Raw genomic sequence first — 19,454 nt, 5'->3', positions numbered from 1 at the left:
TGACATCTTATGGAGCAGGCATTCCCACTGCAAATCCTATTTCAAGTTACAACTAATGATAAGAAAATAGGGATTTTGGGTGGTACATTAGCTAAATTGAAATCCATTACATTACTTTTGAAATATTTTTAAAAAATATTTTGCAAACTGTCTATACAGACATCCCCAGACATAAATCTAGGAAAGGTTACAGCTGAATTCCAGGCACACATTAAAAGATCCTCTAATTGAATGAGGACACCTCCACCCTGGAGGTTTTAGTTTGTTTTGGACAGAACAGGAACGTTTTTATGTCTGCATTTGTTCTTATTAGGGATAATTCCCCATCTTTCCTTTCAGATAGTAGGCTCTTGAATGTGTACTGAGGAGTTCCTGGTACAAAAGTTCATCTGACTCTGATGACTTTTTGAAGCATTTAATGGTTATTTGCATCACATACAACCAACGCATTTTGGGCGAAAGAAAGTCTCCCTCTTCTTCAGGGTTTGAGCAATTGGTATTAAAAAAAAGTACAACAAAATGAAATGCACAAAGGGACCCATGTTAAGGCTTGATGAAGACCAGTGTCTCCTGACGGCACTACAGAAGGTGGAAGCTTTTTCCCCTAAAATACATTGGCTGTATCTGATGTTCTTAACCATTAAATGCTTAAAAAATGTCTTAAAGTGAGACGATCTTTTGTCCTGGGCACATTCAAGAACCTACTATCTGGTGAGCGCTTCCTTGTATCGCTATCAGAGAGGTAGCAGCCTAAGATCAGAACAGGGTCCACCCATACGTGACTTCAGTCATGGACTTGCTTTATGGCACATCGATTAGAATCAATTATTACTTCTATTAGTCCAGTGCTATCACACACATCAGGTTCCTTTCAGGACAGAAGTGCTGGGATTTCTGTTTGATAGGAATACAGATAAAATTTAAGTATTTATAGTAAAATGAGGATGGATAACATTTTCTTATGTTTTTATTACTGCCTATGCTATTCTGTCCCAGTGAAACCAACTCCAACCATATCTTGTCTTAGTGTTGCAATCATATAGTAAACACAAATCCCTCCCAGACAGAAATGAAAATGTGCCAAACATTTTAACTCTTCTCCACAATATCCCCCAAAAAGTTGGCCATAGACAGACTCTACATATATTTTCAGTACTACCAGTATAATTATTAAGCTTCCACAAATACCTGCACATTAGAGCTCTGACTGGAACAGAGAAGGCAAGAGTACTGTAATCCAGTCAGGTTCTACTGTATTGCATGGCGCTAGATTCAGCCACTGGCAGATTGATTACAGAAGGAGCAAGCAGAGGCATCACTTCATCACAGCATTGATGTTTCTTCACTGTCCATTGCCAAGTCTTTTGCTATTACTCCATGGATGTCCAGCATCCATGCCCAAGAACCATGACCAGCTGTGCTCATACAAAGCGTATTTCAAACCATGGGTCATGATCTGGTGTTTTCACTGTACATCTGTGATAGACCCTCTAACTTATGAAATGGTGTGCATTACATTATACTGTATATTGTTTATTGTTAAGTCTAAGCATAAGTCTATGGTATAACCAAACAGCCCAGACTGGAGTTTTACTTCAAGAAATAAGATGAGCAGAGGATACAGCAGTGTAAAGTGTTGCTCAGGGATAGCAGGACTAACTAGTGTATGCCTAACTTTTATTTAATCTATAGAGATAAGGGGTGTGGTGAAATGAGAGTAATACAATGTGAGGTTATTTAGGTGCACAGTGTTCTCACACTTTTTTCCATTTTTATTATTATACAGTATTTATAAAGCGCCAACAGTTCGCTCACCGCTGTACATTACAATGGGAGACAGAACATGCAACAGTACGATAACAATTCAATGTGATACACGAGGGGTTCGAGGGCCCTGCTCTTTCAAGCTTACAATCTAGGAGGGAGGGGATAGTGGTACAGGAGGAAATGGCTGTGGGGGATGGAGTGGTAGGAAGAGTGGAGGAGGTCGGTAATTAGCAGGGGGTGGGGTAGGCTTCCCTGAAGAGGTGGGTTTTCAGGGTGCGCCTAAAGGAGAGGAGAGTAGGTGATAGTCTGATGGATTGGGGTAGGGAGTTCCAGAGGATGGGTGACACCCTGGAGAAGTCCTGGAGGCGGGCATGGGAGGAGGAGATCAGGGAACTAGAGAGAAAGAGGTCTTGTGAGGAGCGGAGTGTGCGTGTTGGGTGGTATTTAGATATTAGGTCGGTGAGGTAGTTTGGGGCAGTATGATGGACAGCTTTGTACGTCAGTGTTAGGATTTTGAATTTGACCCGTTGGGCAATCGGAAGCCAGTGGAGGGATTGGCAGAGGGGGGTGGCGGAAACGGAGCAGTTGGTAAGGTGGATGAGTCTGGCTGCCATATTCAGGATTGACTGAAGCGGAGATAGCCTGTGGCGAGGCAGGCCAGTGGGGAGGGAGTTGCAGTATTCAAGTCGTGATATGATGATGGAGTGGATGAGCTGTTTAGTGGTTTCCGGAGTTAGGAACGTGCGGATTTTGGCGATGTTGCGGAGGTGGAGTCTCCATGAGTTTGTTAGTGATTGGACTTGGGGCTGGAAGGATAGATTGGAATCAAGTATGACCCCAAGTACTCTGGCTTGTGGGCGGGCCTGATGGTGGCATTGTTGGACGTGATGGAGAAGTCAGTGGGGGGTGGTGTGCGGGCTGGGGGGAAGACGAGGAGCTGGGTTTTTGGAGGGGGTCCAGTTTAAGGAAGTGGAGTGACATCCAGTCTGATATGTCTGATATTTCCATCTGAAACTATGCAGCAGAGTGCTTTGAAAAAAGATACCAAAATAGTCCCTATATTGTGGTTTGTTTACTCTCTGCTGTTTAACCGCTTCCCGACCACCCTATAGCAGAAATACTGCTATGTGATTCTGCATTTCCAGGTAGGGGGGAGCGCGCCGCATTTGCTGCTGTCAGGGATAGTACCCGGTGATTACTCGCTGGTGCCCGGTGATTACTGAGGATTACCGAAATAAATAAAATAAATAAATCTCCGATGGGGAAGAGAACTGTTTTGTTTACTAACAGTTCTCCCTGTCAGTTTGGGCACACTGCATTGGAAGGCACAGCACAGCCATCCAAAGCAGTGTGCTTACAGTAAAGCACACAGACACCGCCCCCAGTAAAACACTCCCTGCACACAGTTAACTCTTTGATTGACCCTCATGGTAACCCCTTCCTGCCCAGTACCATTAATACAGTGTCAGTGCTTTTTTTTAGCACTGATCACTGTGTTGGTGTCACTGAGGATGTCAGTGACACCAAGTCAGTTCCCCTCAGTGTCAGAATGTCCGCTGCAGTTCTGCTATAAGTTGCTGATCGTACCCATTACTAGTAAAAATAATTTTTTTTTAAATTCAGTATATATTCCACCATTTGTAAATGCTATAACTTTCACGTAAACAAATTAATTTACACGTATTGGGATATTTTTTAGCAAATACGTATGAGAATACATTTTGGCCTAAATTTTTGATGAAATTTGATTTTGTAAATTTTTTTACTGGACACGTTTAATAGCAAAAAGTCAAAAATATTGTTTTGTTTTTTTTCAAAAGTGTCGGTCTTTTTTTCTATAGCGCAAAAAAAATAAAAACCGCACAGGCAATCAAATACCACCAAAAGACAGCTGCATTTGTTGGAAAAAAAGGAGGTAAATTTAATTTTGGGTGCAGGGTTACATGACCGCACAATTGTCAGTTAAAGTAATGCAGGGCCTTAACGCAAAAAACGGCCTGGTCAGGATGGGGGGTAAATCCTCTGGAGAGCAAGTGGTTAATAAATAAACATTGCAAAAAACGTACTTGTATTATATGTTATTCCATATGGTGAAGTGAGTGCTAAACCTCCATTATGGTCCTTTTCTCTGTTAGTGGAGAATTTGGAAGTGCACTTGTGTTAAGACCCCATAACCCCACATTGCACTAGAGGGAGCCTCATAACTGCACATTAAAGGAAGCCACCAGACACAATAAACCAACATTTGCACTTAAGGGAGCTGCACAATGACACATGCACACTTGCACACTCAAGGGAGCCTGCACACATGTTGTTAGAGCCACACAGAAAACAGCCCATGCGCACTGGAAGGTTTCTCGTAACCACATACTGGAGACGTCAGACACAATAACCAAACATGCACACTAGAGGACACTGCATAACTACACATCCACACTAGATGGAGCCTCATAACTCTACACTAGAGCAGACTTTCTCAACCAGGGTGGCAAGGCACCCTGGGGTGCCTTGAGGTTTCTTCAGGGGTGCCTGGGCAAAATGTCTAAAATTGCCCAGATGTGTATACAAGCCAGCGGGTGGAACAAGCCTGTCTTTTAGTTATACAAAGTGACAGGTTTTCATTGTGCACCATTACAACTTTCTAGCCGCCGGCGTCCTAACAACCAATGACATTATTAGTTGATCCTTTCTTGACCCTCCCCTACCCCTCTCCATCAGTGCTGGGGTCATATCAGCTAAGTAATGGAGAAAACCGGAGGGAGAAGAGAAACACTGGCATACTAGTCAGTACCAGTGTGCAAAAGTGTATTTGCTTTGGAAGAATAAATCACCTCTAATGTTGGGTGTCCTACCTGTGTGAATGGTGCTGCATTATATAAAACTATTAGAATAGTTTTTCACATTTTAGAATGGGGTGCCCTTTAAAATAATGGGCAGTCTTGAGGCACCCCATTTTAGAATGAGGTGCCCTTTAAAATAATGGATAGTTTTGAGGCACCCCATTTTAGAATGCCTGAAGACTGTCCATAATTTTAAAGAGTGCCTCGGGACTGTCCATAATTATAAAGGGTACCTTGACTGAAAAAAGGTTGAGAAACACTGCGCTAGAGGAACCCACCAGACACAATAACTGTATATGCACACTAGAGGGAGTCTGCCACATGTTTTTGGAGTCTGACAAAGAAACTGCATATGCACTATAGGGAGCTGCCAGATCCAATAATCATGCAATAGTCAAGTGGAACTTTACCCATAACAACTTGATTAAAAATAATGTTCTTCACAAGGAACATACGTTCCACATTAATTATTATGCTGCCAAAATTAGTGTGTGTTTTATATCGCCTCCAGCATTGTTCCTGTTTCCTCTTGCCGGAGGATGTTATTTTGCTGAAGCCCAGAGCCCCTGAGCAGCAGTAAATCTTTAGGCTGGCAGCAAAACAACCTCTAAATTTTTGTCACATTGCCACAAAATAGAGAGCAACTGAGCATGTGCAGAGCAAAGTGAGCTAATTTCTTACTGGATTTGAAACAGTATACAAAGTCATTTTTTTTATGTTTTGCATAGCTATACCTACAAAAGAGGTCAGGCTGAAGTGATCTATCAGAACTTAATTTTCTGACTAAAGTTCCACTTTAACAGTTATTTAGTCTTCGCAAAATGGCATATTAGGAAGGTGCATATATTTGGGATATCTTACTAAGCAGTGTTACTCATTTTTACCCAGGGAGACATCCTAATTTATGTATTGGTTGTCAAATATGTTTATTGTAGGCAGAATTTAAAGGAAATCAATTCACTCCAATGTTATTGATCAGGATCTTTATGTGCTGTGAAAAAACATTCTTCAGTAAACATTGAGCAGATCATTGATCATTATTTACAGCCTTATTTATGATGGTGTTGTGTACACCCTCAGCATGATATGGCTAAATTTGCCTATGTCATAATGAAGACAAGGTAATAAAATGTAGCACTGGACATCAGAATGAAAGCTTGCATTTATATTTATAAAGGACTGATGCATTCACCTATCTGATTATAATGCAAGCACAGTAACTGTACTACATAGTTGTTGGTAGATCTAAAGGATATTGTACAATGAGATTGTAAAATGAATGGTCAACCTAATCTGTAGGTTAACACTCTCAGGTATGGTGCCCGTGCTGAGAGAATGGCAAGCTCTGTTCTATATTAGAATGGGAATGATGCGCTTGTGCACGCTCATACTCACTGACACCGCCTAAAGTGGATTTCACGCCCTCCCCCCTCCATTTTTTCCTGCTTACCTGGTTATGAGTCCTGCACAGTTGAGATACTCACCCACCCAGCGGTTCCAGTGTTGTCATGTAAAATCTTATGCTTCTCTGCCAGTACTAGGGTCCTGCCATCTTCTTGTGTAACATCATTGGGAGACTGCTAGCTCTCCCAGGTTCAGCCAGAAGACTGACCAATGACACCCCGCTAGGAATGCCCGTCTCCTTCTTTCTTAGTGAAGGATTATGCCTCCTGGGATATGTAACGTGCTTATGCCAGGAAGAACAATGAGCATAGTGCACCTTTTTCGTCTAAATGAGTGATGTGCATGGGCGATGGGAAGGGGGGAGCGGACCAGAAATATTTTGTTAAATAAACAACAACGAAAAAAATAGAGCATTTTGCAAAGTGGTGGGGAGTGCAATCTGAGGGTGAAGATATGTTTTAATGGACAAAACAAATCAATGTGGTTCCCGATCATATGATAATCAATCATGGTGATCATATGGTAGCTTTGTTTACATTCAGATGGAGGCAGAAATATTCCAAATTGAGGCTTGGTTGTAGCATATATAAGCGTGATGGTGGAGGGCAGTCTCCTAGCCCTGGAAGATGTCTGGTATGACGAAACGCATCAGGCGGAGCCTCCCTTGTGACATCATCGCATAAGAATTGCCGTTTTTACCGTTTCTTGGGCCAAGGGGTTAAATGGGCTCTCAGGAGCTGTTAACCATAATGTACTAGTATGCAGAGCGCATTATGACAGACATACCTGTCAAATGATTCCCTCCAGCACTGCTGCACACCTCCTTGTACAATAACGCTGACAGGCGGGGGGAAGCATTTATGACAAGTAGGGTCTCTTCTGTCAAAAAAATATCCTGCCTGTCAGCAATTTTTGTTTGAAGGTTAAAAAAAATAAATAAAAATTATATATATATATTAGGTAGACAAAAGAGTCATTGGGCATATTTATAAAGAGACGAATGTGTCATTCACCAGTCACTACAGATGAATCAATCACTGAGATTGACTGGTGAATGACACATTCGTCTCATGTGTCATTCGCCAAACATTTACTGCAGGTGTATCTCACTGATGCATATGTCACTGAGATACACCTGCAGTAAATGTTTAGTGAATGTCACATTCACAGCTTTATACATATATCATCAGAATTATTGTCAACTTGAAGAGAACCTTAATTTCCCCTGTAATTTGGCACCCCTCCCCCACCTTCTGGCATCGTCATCCTTAAAAATCCTCGGTGTGCGCAGATGTGCCAGCAGGCTTTGCCTGGTCTTTGGGACCTGGCAGAGACCTGCACCATATCTGCAGAAACCTTGTGATCCGGGAAATCATATCTGAGTCATCTTTCTGCATGTATGGGGAGCCCCAATGCATGCGCAGATGTGTCCCAGGTATCCAGCTGCTCCGGAAGCCCTTTGGCATATCTACACATGCATGGAATCCAGTAGCGTGGAGGTGCACTCAGAGTGTTGAGGTAGTGCAATGAAGTGATCAAAAAGTGTCAATAAAGCTAAAAAAAATTAAATCTAATTGTTGGAGGAGGCAGGTGCAAATAAATTGCTTTATTGCGTGAAGATCCGCTTTAATCAATGCATTCAATTATTACTAAAATTGGTCTGGGCATCTATGCTTCAATGAAGGGGTTAAAGAGATGACAAGGATTGAGGAAGCGACAAGACTTTGCTGTGCGAATAGAAGGAAAGGCTTCTGTCTAATATAACTGCACGGTGTGCAATGGCTAGTTATTCAAGCAATCAGAACCTATATATTTTCAGAGGCAGGTGTAATTTCCTGTCCAAGTCTGTAAGTTATTTGAAAGTGTTACTAAACCCAGGACCCTGCATTCACTATATCTGGTCTCCCACAGTACACAGAGCATGGAAGTGCAATTATTGTATTAAATATAAACTGCTAAATACCTTTTCTCATCAGCAGTTAGAGCAGGCTTGTGACTTCTACCAGTGTCCAGCAGAGCACTGGTTAAAGCTTGTAGGAGGAGTTTACATTCTCCCCTATGAGGCTGCAGGACCCCTGACCCTCTGTATGGACAGTGCTGATCACATGCACGCTCCCAAGAAAAAAAAACCCTCTCTAGCAATACACACCAAACTGAGCATGTGCAGCTTGTCTATAAGCCTCTGTTCTATCAGGAAATGGATTGGAGACTGTGGAAGAAGGGGAGGATCAGAGAAGACAGGATCAAACAGCCTTTTTACACAATGCAGAGGATTAACCCCTTAGGTTCCACAGTGAGTATATCAAACATGCTTTACTGCATATACAGACTGATTTTACTGTTGTGGGTTTAGTAACAGTTTAATGTTCACTGTACGTAAAAGCAGACATGTAGGCTATCCTGACCATGCCTGTAACAAACAATTTTGCTAAGAGAGGCTGACACTCAGCCCTGTGTGGTGATATATGGCAGAGAGCGCCTTCTATTATTATCCAAGTTAAAGCAAGACAGACATTTTTATACCAGCCGCTCCCTTCATACTTCAGGATCAGAATTAATGAATTACCTATTGATTAAATTCCACTCCGGCAAATCCACCATGGCAAATAAATGAACTCACCAGGGCACGTGTAGGCCACGGCCAGGCATGTCAGGGCAATCGATCCGCAGTTAGTAATCTTTGGGGATATGGAAGAGTTGATGATAATATGACATGTGGGGAAAAGCAATGCTAACAGAAAACCTGGCTGAGAATGACATGGCCACAACACAGATGACGCTCCTCACAAGAGCCGCGCTCTGCCTCGTACTGTCTACTCATGTGTGCGAATGTTCACATAGAAGAGCAGGCTGGTAAAGCTGAACTCCTGGCAGATGTCAAAGACACAAATGAAAGAAGCTCTATATTCATTAATGCATTTTTTACCAATAAGTATCTGAATTTCGCAGAACATCAGCCTCTTGCATTAATCTTTACAGCAGCACTTAGACTGGGAGAGGGGAGCATGATTAGGAGTCAGTCAGGTGTACTGCATGCAAATGTGTTGGAACATGCTGACAGGAGGAGAGAGTAGAGTGAGCAGAGAGGTGACATTATTAGTCTGCTGCTGCTCTTTTAGGATGATTTCAGACGGGTTCAGTCTCTGGAATGCGATATGTGGCGGATCGCTTTTAGGAGAACTGTATAACAGCAGCTGCTAGGCACTCAGTAGGAAATCATGCCACCTTAAAGCGGAGTTCCACTCACACTGTAAAAAAATAAAAGTCAGCAGCTACAAAACCTGTCCCATGATCCTGTGGTGAACTCCCCGCAGCCCGTTTCACCGGCCGTCCTGTATTCCAGGCGCCGGCATCTTCAGTGTGGGCACCCAACTGTGACAGCTTGTGGCTTCACAGCCGGGTGCCCAATGCACATGCGTGAGTAGCGCAGTGCTTTTTGAATGGCCTCGTAGTCTTCTGGGACCTGTTACGAGGACAATGTTAAAGGGGAACCCCCAGTCTTCAAAACCTTTTTTTCAAGTTAGCCCAATGGCTAACTGGCCCTTTTCGCCGTTTAGTTAAACATCCTTAGCAGGCTTCGACCAAAGCTTGTTTGGATACAGTGGGTTAGAACTTCTGTGTTATAGCTGTCTGTGTCCCCTTGGGACAGACTTACTTTGGCTTCTGTGAGGTCACCAGGGCAGGATTTAGGTGTAAATCCCCTCAACCGGGGACAGCAGTAAAAAACTACATATGTTAAAAACATTTTTTTAAATTAAAGTAAAAAAATAAACTGTCCAATTGAAATAAAAAAGAAAAGAAAAACAGCTTGTGCTGCAAAACTCACCTTTAGTCAAGTACTGTTCTCCACTAAACATCCTCTTCTTTAGCAGATGGTGTTCCTCTTCCTAGTTAAATGACAGCCAGTGTGCTTCAACCTACTTCTTTCATACACAGGCTGTCATGGACATACCCACTGAAGGTGTGTCATCACTAATGCCCAGACTCACAGTACAATTGCACTAAAAGGCACTCAAATGACATTATGTTAATACCATTCAGTGCAGCAGTAAAGGGTCACACACAGCTGCCATCGGAGTAAAAGAGGAAAGATCTATGACATTACTGGGCCAGTCAGAGAACTATTAGAATAGAGCAGTGGTCTTCAAACTGCAGCCCAGGGGCCATATGCAGCCCTTTGCATACTTTTATAAGGCCCTCGGAGCACTATTCCTTCCTCTGACACCAGCAATGGGGCAATAATGTCTGCACTGAAACCAACGGTGGGGCATTCCTTCCACTGACAACAATGATGGTGTACTATTCCTCTCACTGACACCAATGATAGGGCACTATTCCTACCACTGACATCAGTGATGGGGCACTGTTCCTCCCACTGATACCAATGATGGGGTGTCATTCTTCCCACTGATACCAATGATGGGGCACTATTCCTCCCACTGATACCAATGATGGGGCACTATTCCTCCCACTGATACCAATGATGGGCCACTACTCCTCCCACTGACACCAACAATGGGCCACTATACCTCCCACTGACACCAACAATGGGGAAATAATATTTCCCCTAATACCAAGGATGGGCACTGTTTACTTTGACTGATTACAGGACATTTTCTGCTCCCACTGACCACAGGCCAGCCCCAGTACAGTTTATAGCACAGTAAACTGTGTTTAGAAAGTTAGGAGGCCCCTGGAATAGAGGTATGTACACTGTTATTATTTTTCAGTGTTTTCGAGGTGGCCTTTTAAGTGCAGCTCAGACTGGGTTTAAAATAAAAAAAAAAAAGGGTTTGGCTGGATTTTCCATTTTAAATGAAGTCATTCTGTAATTTTCCCATGCTGTCATTTAAAGCAGAGCAAATCAAATTTTACAAATTTGCTTATGAACTTGGCTGTGTACAGTTGCAAGAAAAAGTATGTGAGCATACAAGTAATTCAACAAAACAATGGCTGCAACAGCACAGAATACGCCTTCTGGAGTGGCCCAGTCAGAGTCCTGACCTCAACCCGATTGAAATGCTGTGGCATGACCTTAAGAGAGCGATTCACACCAGACATCCCAAGAATATTGCTACACTGAAACAGTTTTGTGAAGAGGAGTGGTCCAAAATTACTCCAGATCGTTGTGCAGGTCTGATCTGCAACTACAGGAATACTTTGGTTGAGGTTATTGCTGCCAAAGGAGGGTTAACCAGTTATTAAGTCCAAAGGTTCACATACCTTTTCCTCCCTGCACTGTGAATGTTTACATGTTATGTGCAATTAAACCATGGCAACATCTAATGTTTGTGTAGTATTATGTTCAGCAGACTGTGTTCTTCTATTGTTGTGACTTAGATGACGTTCAGAGCACATTTTATGCCCAATTCATGCAAAACTCCACGTAATCCCAAGGGGTTCACATACTGTTTCTTGCAACTGTATAAGCGTGATGGTGGAGGGCGGTCTCCTAGCCCTGGAAGATGTCTGGTATGACGAAACGCATCAAGCGGAGCCTCCCTTGTGACATCATCACATAAGAATTGCCGTTTTTACCGTTCCTTGGGCCAAGGGGTTAAATGGGCTCTCAGGAGCTGTTAGCCATAATGTACTAGTATGCAGAGTGCATTATGACAGACATACCTGTCAAATGATTCCCTCCAGCACTGCGCTGCCAGTGCGCCTGCTAGTCATGAGCGCTTCCATCTCCTCCCAGCTTTTCTTCCAGGTTCAGACTGTTCAGATCTTTGATTGGCCGAGGTCGCATTGATGCACTCCCATGCATGTGCACAGGAGTTACATCACCATGGCATAAATGAAGTCTGAGCTGCGCATACACACCTCCTTGTACAATAACGCTGACAGGCGGGGGGGAAGCATTTATGACAAGTAGGGTCTCTTCTGTCAAAAAAATATCCTGCCTGTCAGCAATTTTTGTTTGAAGGTTAAAAAATAAATAAATAAATAAATAAATATATATATATATATATATTAGGTAGACAAAAGAGTCATTGGGCATATTTATAAAGAGATGAATGTGTCATTCACCAGTCACTACAGATGAATCAATCACTGAGATTGACTGGTGAATGACACATTCGTCTCATGTGTCATTCGCCAAACATTTACTGCAGGTGTATCTCACTGGTGCGTATGTCACTGAGATACACCTGCAGTAAATGTTTGGCGAATGTCACATTCACGGCTTTATACATATATCATCAGAATTATTGTCAACTTGAAGAGAAACTTAATTTCCCCTGTAATTTGGCACCCCTCCCATACCTTCTGGCATCACCATCCTTCAAAATCCTCGGTGTGCGCAGATGTACCAGCAGGCTTTGCCTGGTCTTTGGGATCTGACAGAGACCTGCAGCATATCTGCAGAAACCTTGTGATCCGGGCAATCATATCTGAGTCATCTTTCTGCATGTATGGGGAGCCCCCAATGCATGTGCAGATGTGTCCCAGGTATCCAGCTGCTCCGGAAGCCCTGTGGCATATCTACACATGCATGGAATCCATTGGCGTGGAGGTGCACTCTGAGTGTTGAGGTAGTGCAATGAAGAGATCAAAAAGTGTCAAGAAAGCTAAAAAAAATTAAATCTAATTGTTGGAGGAGCCAGGTGCAAATAAATTGCTTTATTGCGTGAAGATCCGCTTTAATCAATGCATTCAATTATTGCTAAAATTGGTCTGGGCGTCTATGCTTCAATGAAGGGGTTAAAGAGATGACAAGGATTGAGGAAGGGACAAGACTTTGCTGTGCGAATAGAAGGAAAGGCTTCTGTCTAATATAACTGCATGGTTTGCAATAGCTAATTATTTATTCAAGCAATCAGAACCTATATATTTTCAGAGGCAGGTGTAATTTCCTGTCCAAGTCTGTAAGTTATATGAAAGTGTTACTAAACCCAGGACCCTGCATTCACTATATCTGGTCTCCCACAGTACACAGAGCATGGAAGTGCAATTATTTTATTAAATATAAACTGCTAAATAAATACCTTTTCTCATCAGCAGATAGGGCAGTGTTGTGACTTCTACCAGTGTCCAGCAGAGCACTGGTTAAAGCTTGTAGGAGGAGTTTGCATTCTCCCCTATGAGGCTGCAGGGCCCCTGACCTCTGTATGGACAGTTCTGATTGAAAAAAGCTCCAAAAATTGACAGCAGGAGGTAGGTATGATTACCTAGGTAATTACACTTACCTCTATGCTGGCCTTTTCTAGATCCAGCAGCAGTACCATTAGCTTACTGCTCCTGGTCTGTGCATTCTCCATACCTCCCAACTTTCTGAGATGGGACTGAGGGGCACCTATAAACAAAAATATGTATTCATAGGACACACCCATGCTCCACCCCTTACAAGGAAAACAAAAACACAGAAAATTATTGGTTAAATCCACAAGTGCTTTTTTCCACTACTATTCTTTATATTGGCTTTGAAATGTACAAATGCAACAATTTAGAAATTGGATAGAAGGTTTAACACTGTAAAACACATGTTGATAGATAAATAGTGCATTTTTAATAAAGTAAATACATCAGACCAAAATGAGGGACAAATGAGGCGGAAAGAGGGACAGAGGGACTTTGTTCCAAATGAGGGACCGACCCTTTGAAATCAGGGACATTATTTGTTTCTGAAACTATATTTGGAGTAATTTATATGGCAAGTTTAGATATGGATGGATCTTAGTGGGTTATGTGGGTTACAATTGTAATATTCCACCTAATGTGTATTCACACTTACCTGGAGCTGATATGTTTTATGTCAGGTGATGGAATTTTGCTCGGCCTTCCCTCTACAGTTGTAACTTGGGTAGCATTGCTCTTCATACACGCATAAAGTGTGCAAACTTCAACCTGAAGAAATGTTATAGAAATACATTGTTATTTGGGTGGTACAGTGACTTAGTGGTTAAAACGTATGGCTTGCAGCAGAGGGGTCTTAGGTTTGGCCCCCGGCCAGGATATTATGTGCATGGAGTTTGCATGTTCTCCCTGTGTTTGTATGGATATCCTCCCACACTCCAAAAACATGCAGGTAGGAAAAAACTGGCTCTAATATGTGTGTGTGTACAAACAGGCTATGCACATGTGTTATCATATTCTGCACGGGTATTCTTTGCAAAGCAAAGCTTTACCTCATTTACTAAGCTCTGGAGCAACTGCACATTGAAAAGTTTGCCTGCAGTAAATCAACTCCCTATTGTCACTCATCATATGTGCATAATTATACACTGAGAAACTACAGCTGGCCAAACACTGCCTGAATTTCAAACGATTTATGCTGGCTCAGCCAAAATTTGAGTAGCTGTTAGGATAGAGTAGCCCAGCAAGGGGAATTTGTCCATCAGTGATGCTAGGCTGGATGGAGAACCTGCTAGATTTATTTTGCTCAGCCCAAAAGCTAAGCAAAAGATATCTATACATGCATGGCCTCCTTAGGTGACCCAGAAATTCCCCTCCCCGCTCATTTCTCTAATTTTCTTATACCCTCCATTCCCCCTCTTATCCATTTTCTGTTTCTCATCTCTACTTTCTTCCACCCCATCCCTCACCCTTTTCCTCCTTTTCTTTCTCTCCCTCTGCTATCTCCTTCCAATATCCATCCATCCATTTATCCACCCATCCATGCATTCATCTGTACACTAACAATCAATTCAAGGGGTAGTCAACTTTAAATTAAAGTAGACCTGTCCTCAAAATGTGAATTGCCTGACTATTACACTGACCCAGGGGCGGACTGACAACTCATGGGGCCCCTGGGCAATAGGGGATCATGGGGCCCCTGTGTCCTCATCTACACTCAAACCACACCCAAAAAAGCCTATGAAAGGTACCAGGGGCATCTCATGGGGCCCCCTACTGCCCCGAGTGCCCGAATGGTAAGTCTGCCCCTGCACTGACCCACTCATTGCAAAACGTTTTGAATCTCCGAACCTGATCCACTATTCTCATCTGCATTTATATGACACCCCTTTACAAAGAATACTGAATCATTTACATTGGTTTCTTTTCTCCACAAGAGCTAACAGTCTAGTGTCTCCCACACAGCCCTGTAAATCCATTGTGAGTACAGCCCAATAAACCTAACAATATGAGAGTCTGTGTATGGTTATGTGTGAGTGGGAATGCATGCTATCTCCAGGACACACAAAAATCTTGAATACAGTGTCCTTGATGGTTATCAAGCCAAGGACCCCAGTGAGCAAGACAGGAATGCTGACCACTTAACTGCTTAGAGCTGTTTTATAGCCTTGGCTTCGCTCCATGTTTCTCAATCATTTATTCATATGGTCAGGCAATTTCTCATACATGTGATACCCATACCACAAATAAAATAGTATCCATAAGTACGTCCATTTTATATTAACTGCATGGGTTAAAAAAAAAAAAGAAGAAATATATATATATACATATATATATATATAGTATGTGTGTGTGTGTGTGTGTGTGTGTGTGTGTGTGTGTGTGTGTGTGTGTGTGTGTGTGTGTGTGTGTGTGTGCAGCACTTCTCCCGTAGGAGTAACTGGATACTGTCTAGGTCCAAACTTTGTCCCGCAGCCAGACACAAGGTATTTTCTACAGCCAGGTACACACACACTTTTGCTCGTTGTCTTCAATGATCAGTCTAGGTGTGTTGTTTTTGTAGTTTATTTCAGAAATTGGGTAGGGATGGGGAATGAGTGGGATACTCCAAGAATAGAACTATACACAAGGAGGGCTCTACTTGATCTCTTAGGCAAGCTTTAGGGGACGTTCATGCTGGAAGCCGGTAAAATGTATCTCCTTTGAAGCAGCAATAACAGTAACTTCAGGTTAGAGCAAAGTCCCCTGCAGCAAAGAGTAAATGGACAAAGCTTTTTGTAACACTAGTCAGTGTTCCCTTGTCTGGACCCTTAGCTAGCTATATAACACACCACAGGGGGGGTTAACAGCATTAGTCTGATATCCTTAGGGTGTCTGTACTCACAAGGCCACAAGAACAGTAGCCCCTTCTTCGTGATACCATACCAGATCCTCAGCAAACACCCTCTTAGCCAGCTTACTGAAGAACCAGGGTCACTCTCTCTCTCTTGCTTCAGGCCCCCAGGTCGCCCACCTGAGGCTACATGGCAGCAGGCTGGTGCAATCCTCTCCAGGAAAGATCCTGGACTCCGTATGCCCAAAAAATAAATACCCTCTCTCAGCATCTTTCAGGGCTACACTCCCTGGGATTGGCTGAAGCAGCATTAATAATCATATCGTATTCTGCAAGAGTTCCACGTATGCATCCAGAACCTTTCCAGGTTACTTAGATACAGAGGAAGTCCCGGGCAGAGCTAGCAGCACTTGAACACACTGAGCAGGCATCACTAAATTATTGCAGCTCTCTGTTAAGCAGAAAGCCTGATTAGATTTTTCTAACAGTTCTCCTGTTAAGCAGAGGAACCAACTATATATATACTGTATATATATATATATATATATATATATATATATATACACACGCACACATGAGCACACCCCATGCTGGAAAATTGCTGAGTTCAACAAATCTGAAACAGCAAACATTAGACCTACTATGAAAGAGGGCCTTCAGAAATAAATATTATACTTGGCCAAATAAAACATAAATGCGACATGGTGTATTTATTCTCATAATCTAAATGAACTTAAATACCGATATGTCACATGAAAAATGGTGAGTAGACCCCAATGTTTACCACTACTTGAAAGCCATGAAATTAGAATCAGGTATTTCAGGCTAGGTGCCAATGTCTAGTACTTCCTTAGGGAGTATGTAGGTGAAACCTGTCTTACTTAAATCACATTTATCTAGGGTCTGGTGTTCCCTTTGCTTTTGACATGTGTGGTGTCATCACACCAAGATCAATAAGTCCTTGAATCTCTTTGTATGTAACCAGAGGGTCCATCACATTCGGTATCAATCATTAATGGTCTTTTCCTGTCAATGATCTATTCTTCGACCCCTGTATATCTTTCAGAGTTGAAAAACGAACTTGAGTGCACCTTCTCAGAGAAGGATAAATCCAAGTCCTATATTTTAATCACACAAATTCTCTATAGCCAGCATAGCACATAAAAGCAATTTCAAAATTCACGTCAGATGGTATCACTGTCCTCCCTCACTTACCATACCAAACTTTTGCCCCTGCCATTTGCTGGCGTTGTCTATCCCACACATTTGGTGGGAATGTCTACCATTGAAACACTTCTGGGATGTAGTCTTTAGCGCATATACAGTACATATGACCTCAAATGTAGTCCCTAGAAGTACACAGATATCCCTCTTATCTATGATTCCTGGTTCCCTATGCTCGACAAAGAAAGAGTCTCTTGCACTTTTCTCATAGCAGCAAGAGCTGTAGTAACCAGATATTGAAAATAACAATACCCCCAACTGCGAAAGAACCGATTAATGAAATATATCTTTTAGTGCAGTTGGAAGAAATAACAGCACAACTGTATGACAAATACTCAACTACATGGCTTCCCTGGATACTTTTACCTTAGCCCTGACTTTTGTACTTTATTAGCCTGATGAACCCCATGTCAGTAATCCCATGGACAACTACAGACACTGGTAAAGCTCTTATATGAACAGTAAACGTCTGAACACATCTTAATCTCTATATCTCCTATTTCTCCACTCCCTTTTATACTCTTTCTTACCCTCTCCCCCATTTTTCTTTCTCAAATTTATTTAGGCCCTACTTTTATAACATGATATCATCAATATTTTTGTTTTATTCCTGGACAGAGTCCCACCTGTTTTCTACTGGTCCTCTTGATTGGTCTGTATATGTTTGATATTGAAATCTTCAAAAAAAATTTTAATTAAAAAAAAAAAAATCAACAAGTCCTAAAGAAAAAAAGTTATAAATGTCTATGAGTTTGACAGGGGATTTAAAAAGATCATCAGATTATTTGAAATCAATCATTTCACCATATGGAAAATAAGTGGTGTAGGTTTTAATGACTGCTAATTTGATCATGACAGGATGCTCCAGAAATTTCAGACCAACAGCTGACTGATGCTAAAAGAAGTCTCCAAGTGCCAAGTGATAAAATTGTTACGGGAGTGACTTTGGGTGGGGGTCCCAAGGAACACAGCTCACTTTAGAGAGGTGGGGAGACCCCTGTCTCAGCTCCCCATATCCCTCTTATGTGTAAGTCACCCTGTACCTGTTAGGGGTGCAGGGTGAAATGTCCTGATATTGTGTAGACATGTATAGGTGGGGGTTGTTCATTGTTTAATGCCATGTGGCTGTATCCCATTGCTCTATTGTGTGTCTTGCTCGGGAGCAAACTATTATGGGATGTAAATGTTTGTGTACTGGCTTGGTGGGGGGTGTTTCCGGCCACCCTTCCCCCTGATGAGACTGCCTGCTGATGTGTTTCTTGTTACTGGGTGTGTATTGCCCCGCCCTGTGTATATATCTTGTATCTACGTTAAAATAATGCAGTCTAATTCCTGGTTTGCCTTCAAGAGTAGTGTCCATGGTCTTTCTTCGGACAGGGAAGCAGGAGTCTAACGGAAATACCCTAGTGCAGTCAGGGTCCGGTTCCGTTACATTGGTGGCAAGCGGTGGGATTGTGCTTCCAAGCTGTGAACAAACCACCACCGGGATTCAAGATGAGGAAAGTAGATGTCGGTCACTCCAGTGGAGATAAAGACCTGGTGTCAGAGTTCCCAGGGCTGCTGCGGATTGTTCTTGCAGCATACCCCAGGACTGTGTCTGCGGATGAGTACCTGGAGCTCAGGCAGCGGATTCGAGTGCTGCTGTGGAGTGGAGCCCTCCAGGTTGCTGGTATGTACAAGGGCAAGTGCTATACAACCCCAGGGGAACAGGCCAGGGACCATCGGATGTTACGGATGCCATTCCTGGGAGAGCGACCCCAGAAGCAATGGGTGACTGAGTTGGACAGGCTGGTCCAGCAGGAGATAGAGCTGGACAACAGATATCGGGCTCTGCAATGGTATGCAGAGCAGAAATATTTAGGGGTGACAACAGAATGCTCTCCGGAGGGATATGACTTTGCTGGCCCTGGATTGCTGTGGGAGAGCCTTACAGATCTTTTTGTGTTTGGCGATGAAGGAGAACCTACACTTGAGGACCTGTGAGAAGACTATGTTCAGTCTCACAGGGGTCTCAGAGCTTGAACCAGATCTGGAATACCTGCTTATGAAAGAACAGCATCTGGAAAGGACATACAGGCAACTGCTAAAACATGTCCAGCAGCATGCCCAAGAATCAGATTGCTGTCCCCAAACCTGAAGTGCCCAGAACTGGTAACATATTCTGGGTTCCACGGACAGGAGATGGTGAACCCCTATCCCCAGACACCAGTTCCAGAGACTGGGGATTTGATTAACTTTTCTGCTGAGGAGGAACCAGCCGGTGCGCCTCCAGCAGAAGAGCTGGCAACAGGGCCAAATATTGCTGAACT

General features: G+C 42.8%; 1 protein-coding gene across 1 annotated transcript in view; it reads right to left on the bottom strand.

The window, feature by feature from the left end:
* Positions 1-19,454, bottom strand: part of USH2A (usherin) — a 1,035,348-nt gene that overhangs the window by 333,118 nt on the left and 682,776 nt on the right. The window contains exon 46 of the mRNA XM_089684798.1: positions 13,747-13,859. Coding sequence (XP_089540924.1) covers positions 13,747-13,859 — 113 coding nt within the window. The remainder of the gene's footprint in view (positions 1-13,746; positions 13,860-19,454) is intronic.

This window comes from Staurois parvus, unplaced genomic scaffold, assembly GCF_062004578.1.
Source record: "Staurois parvus isolate SC_StPar_1 unplaced genomic scaffold, SC_StPar_1.0 ptg000357l, whole genome shotgun sequence".
In the NCBI taxonomy this organism is placed as follows: Eukaryota; Metazoa; Chordata; class Amphibia; order Anura; family Ranidae; genus Staurois; species Staurois parvus.
Note: the sequence above shows the minus strand (reverse complement) of the source record. Positions and strands in the feature narration are given on the sequence as shown.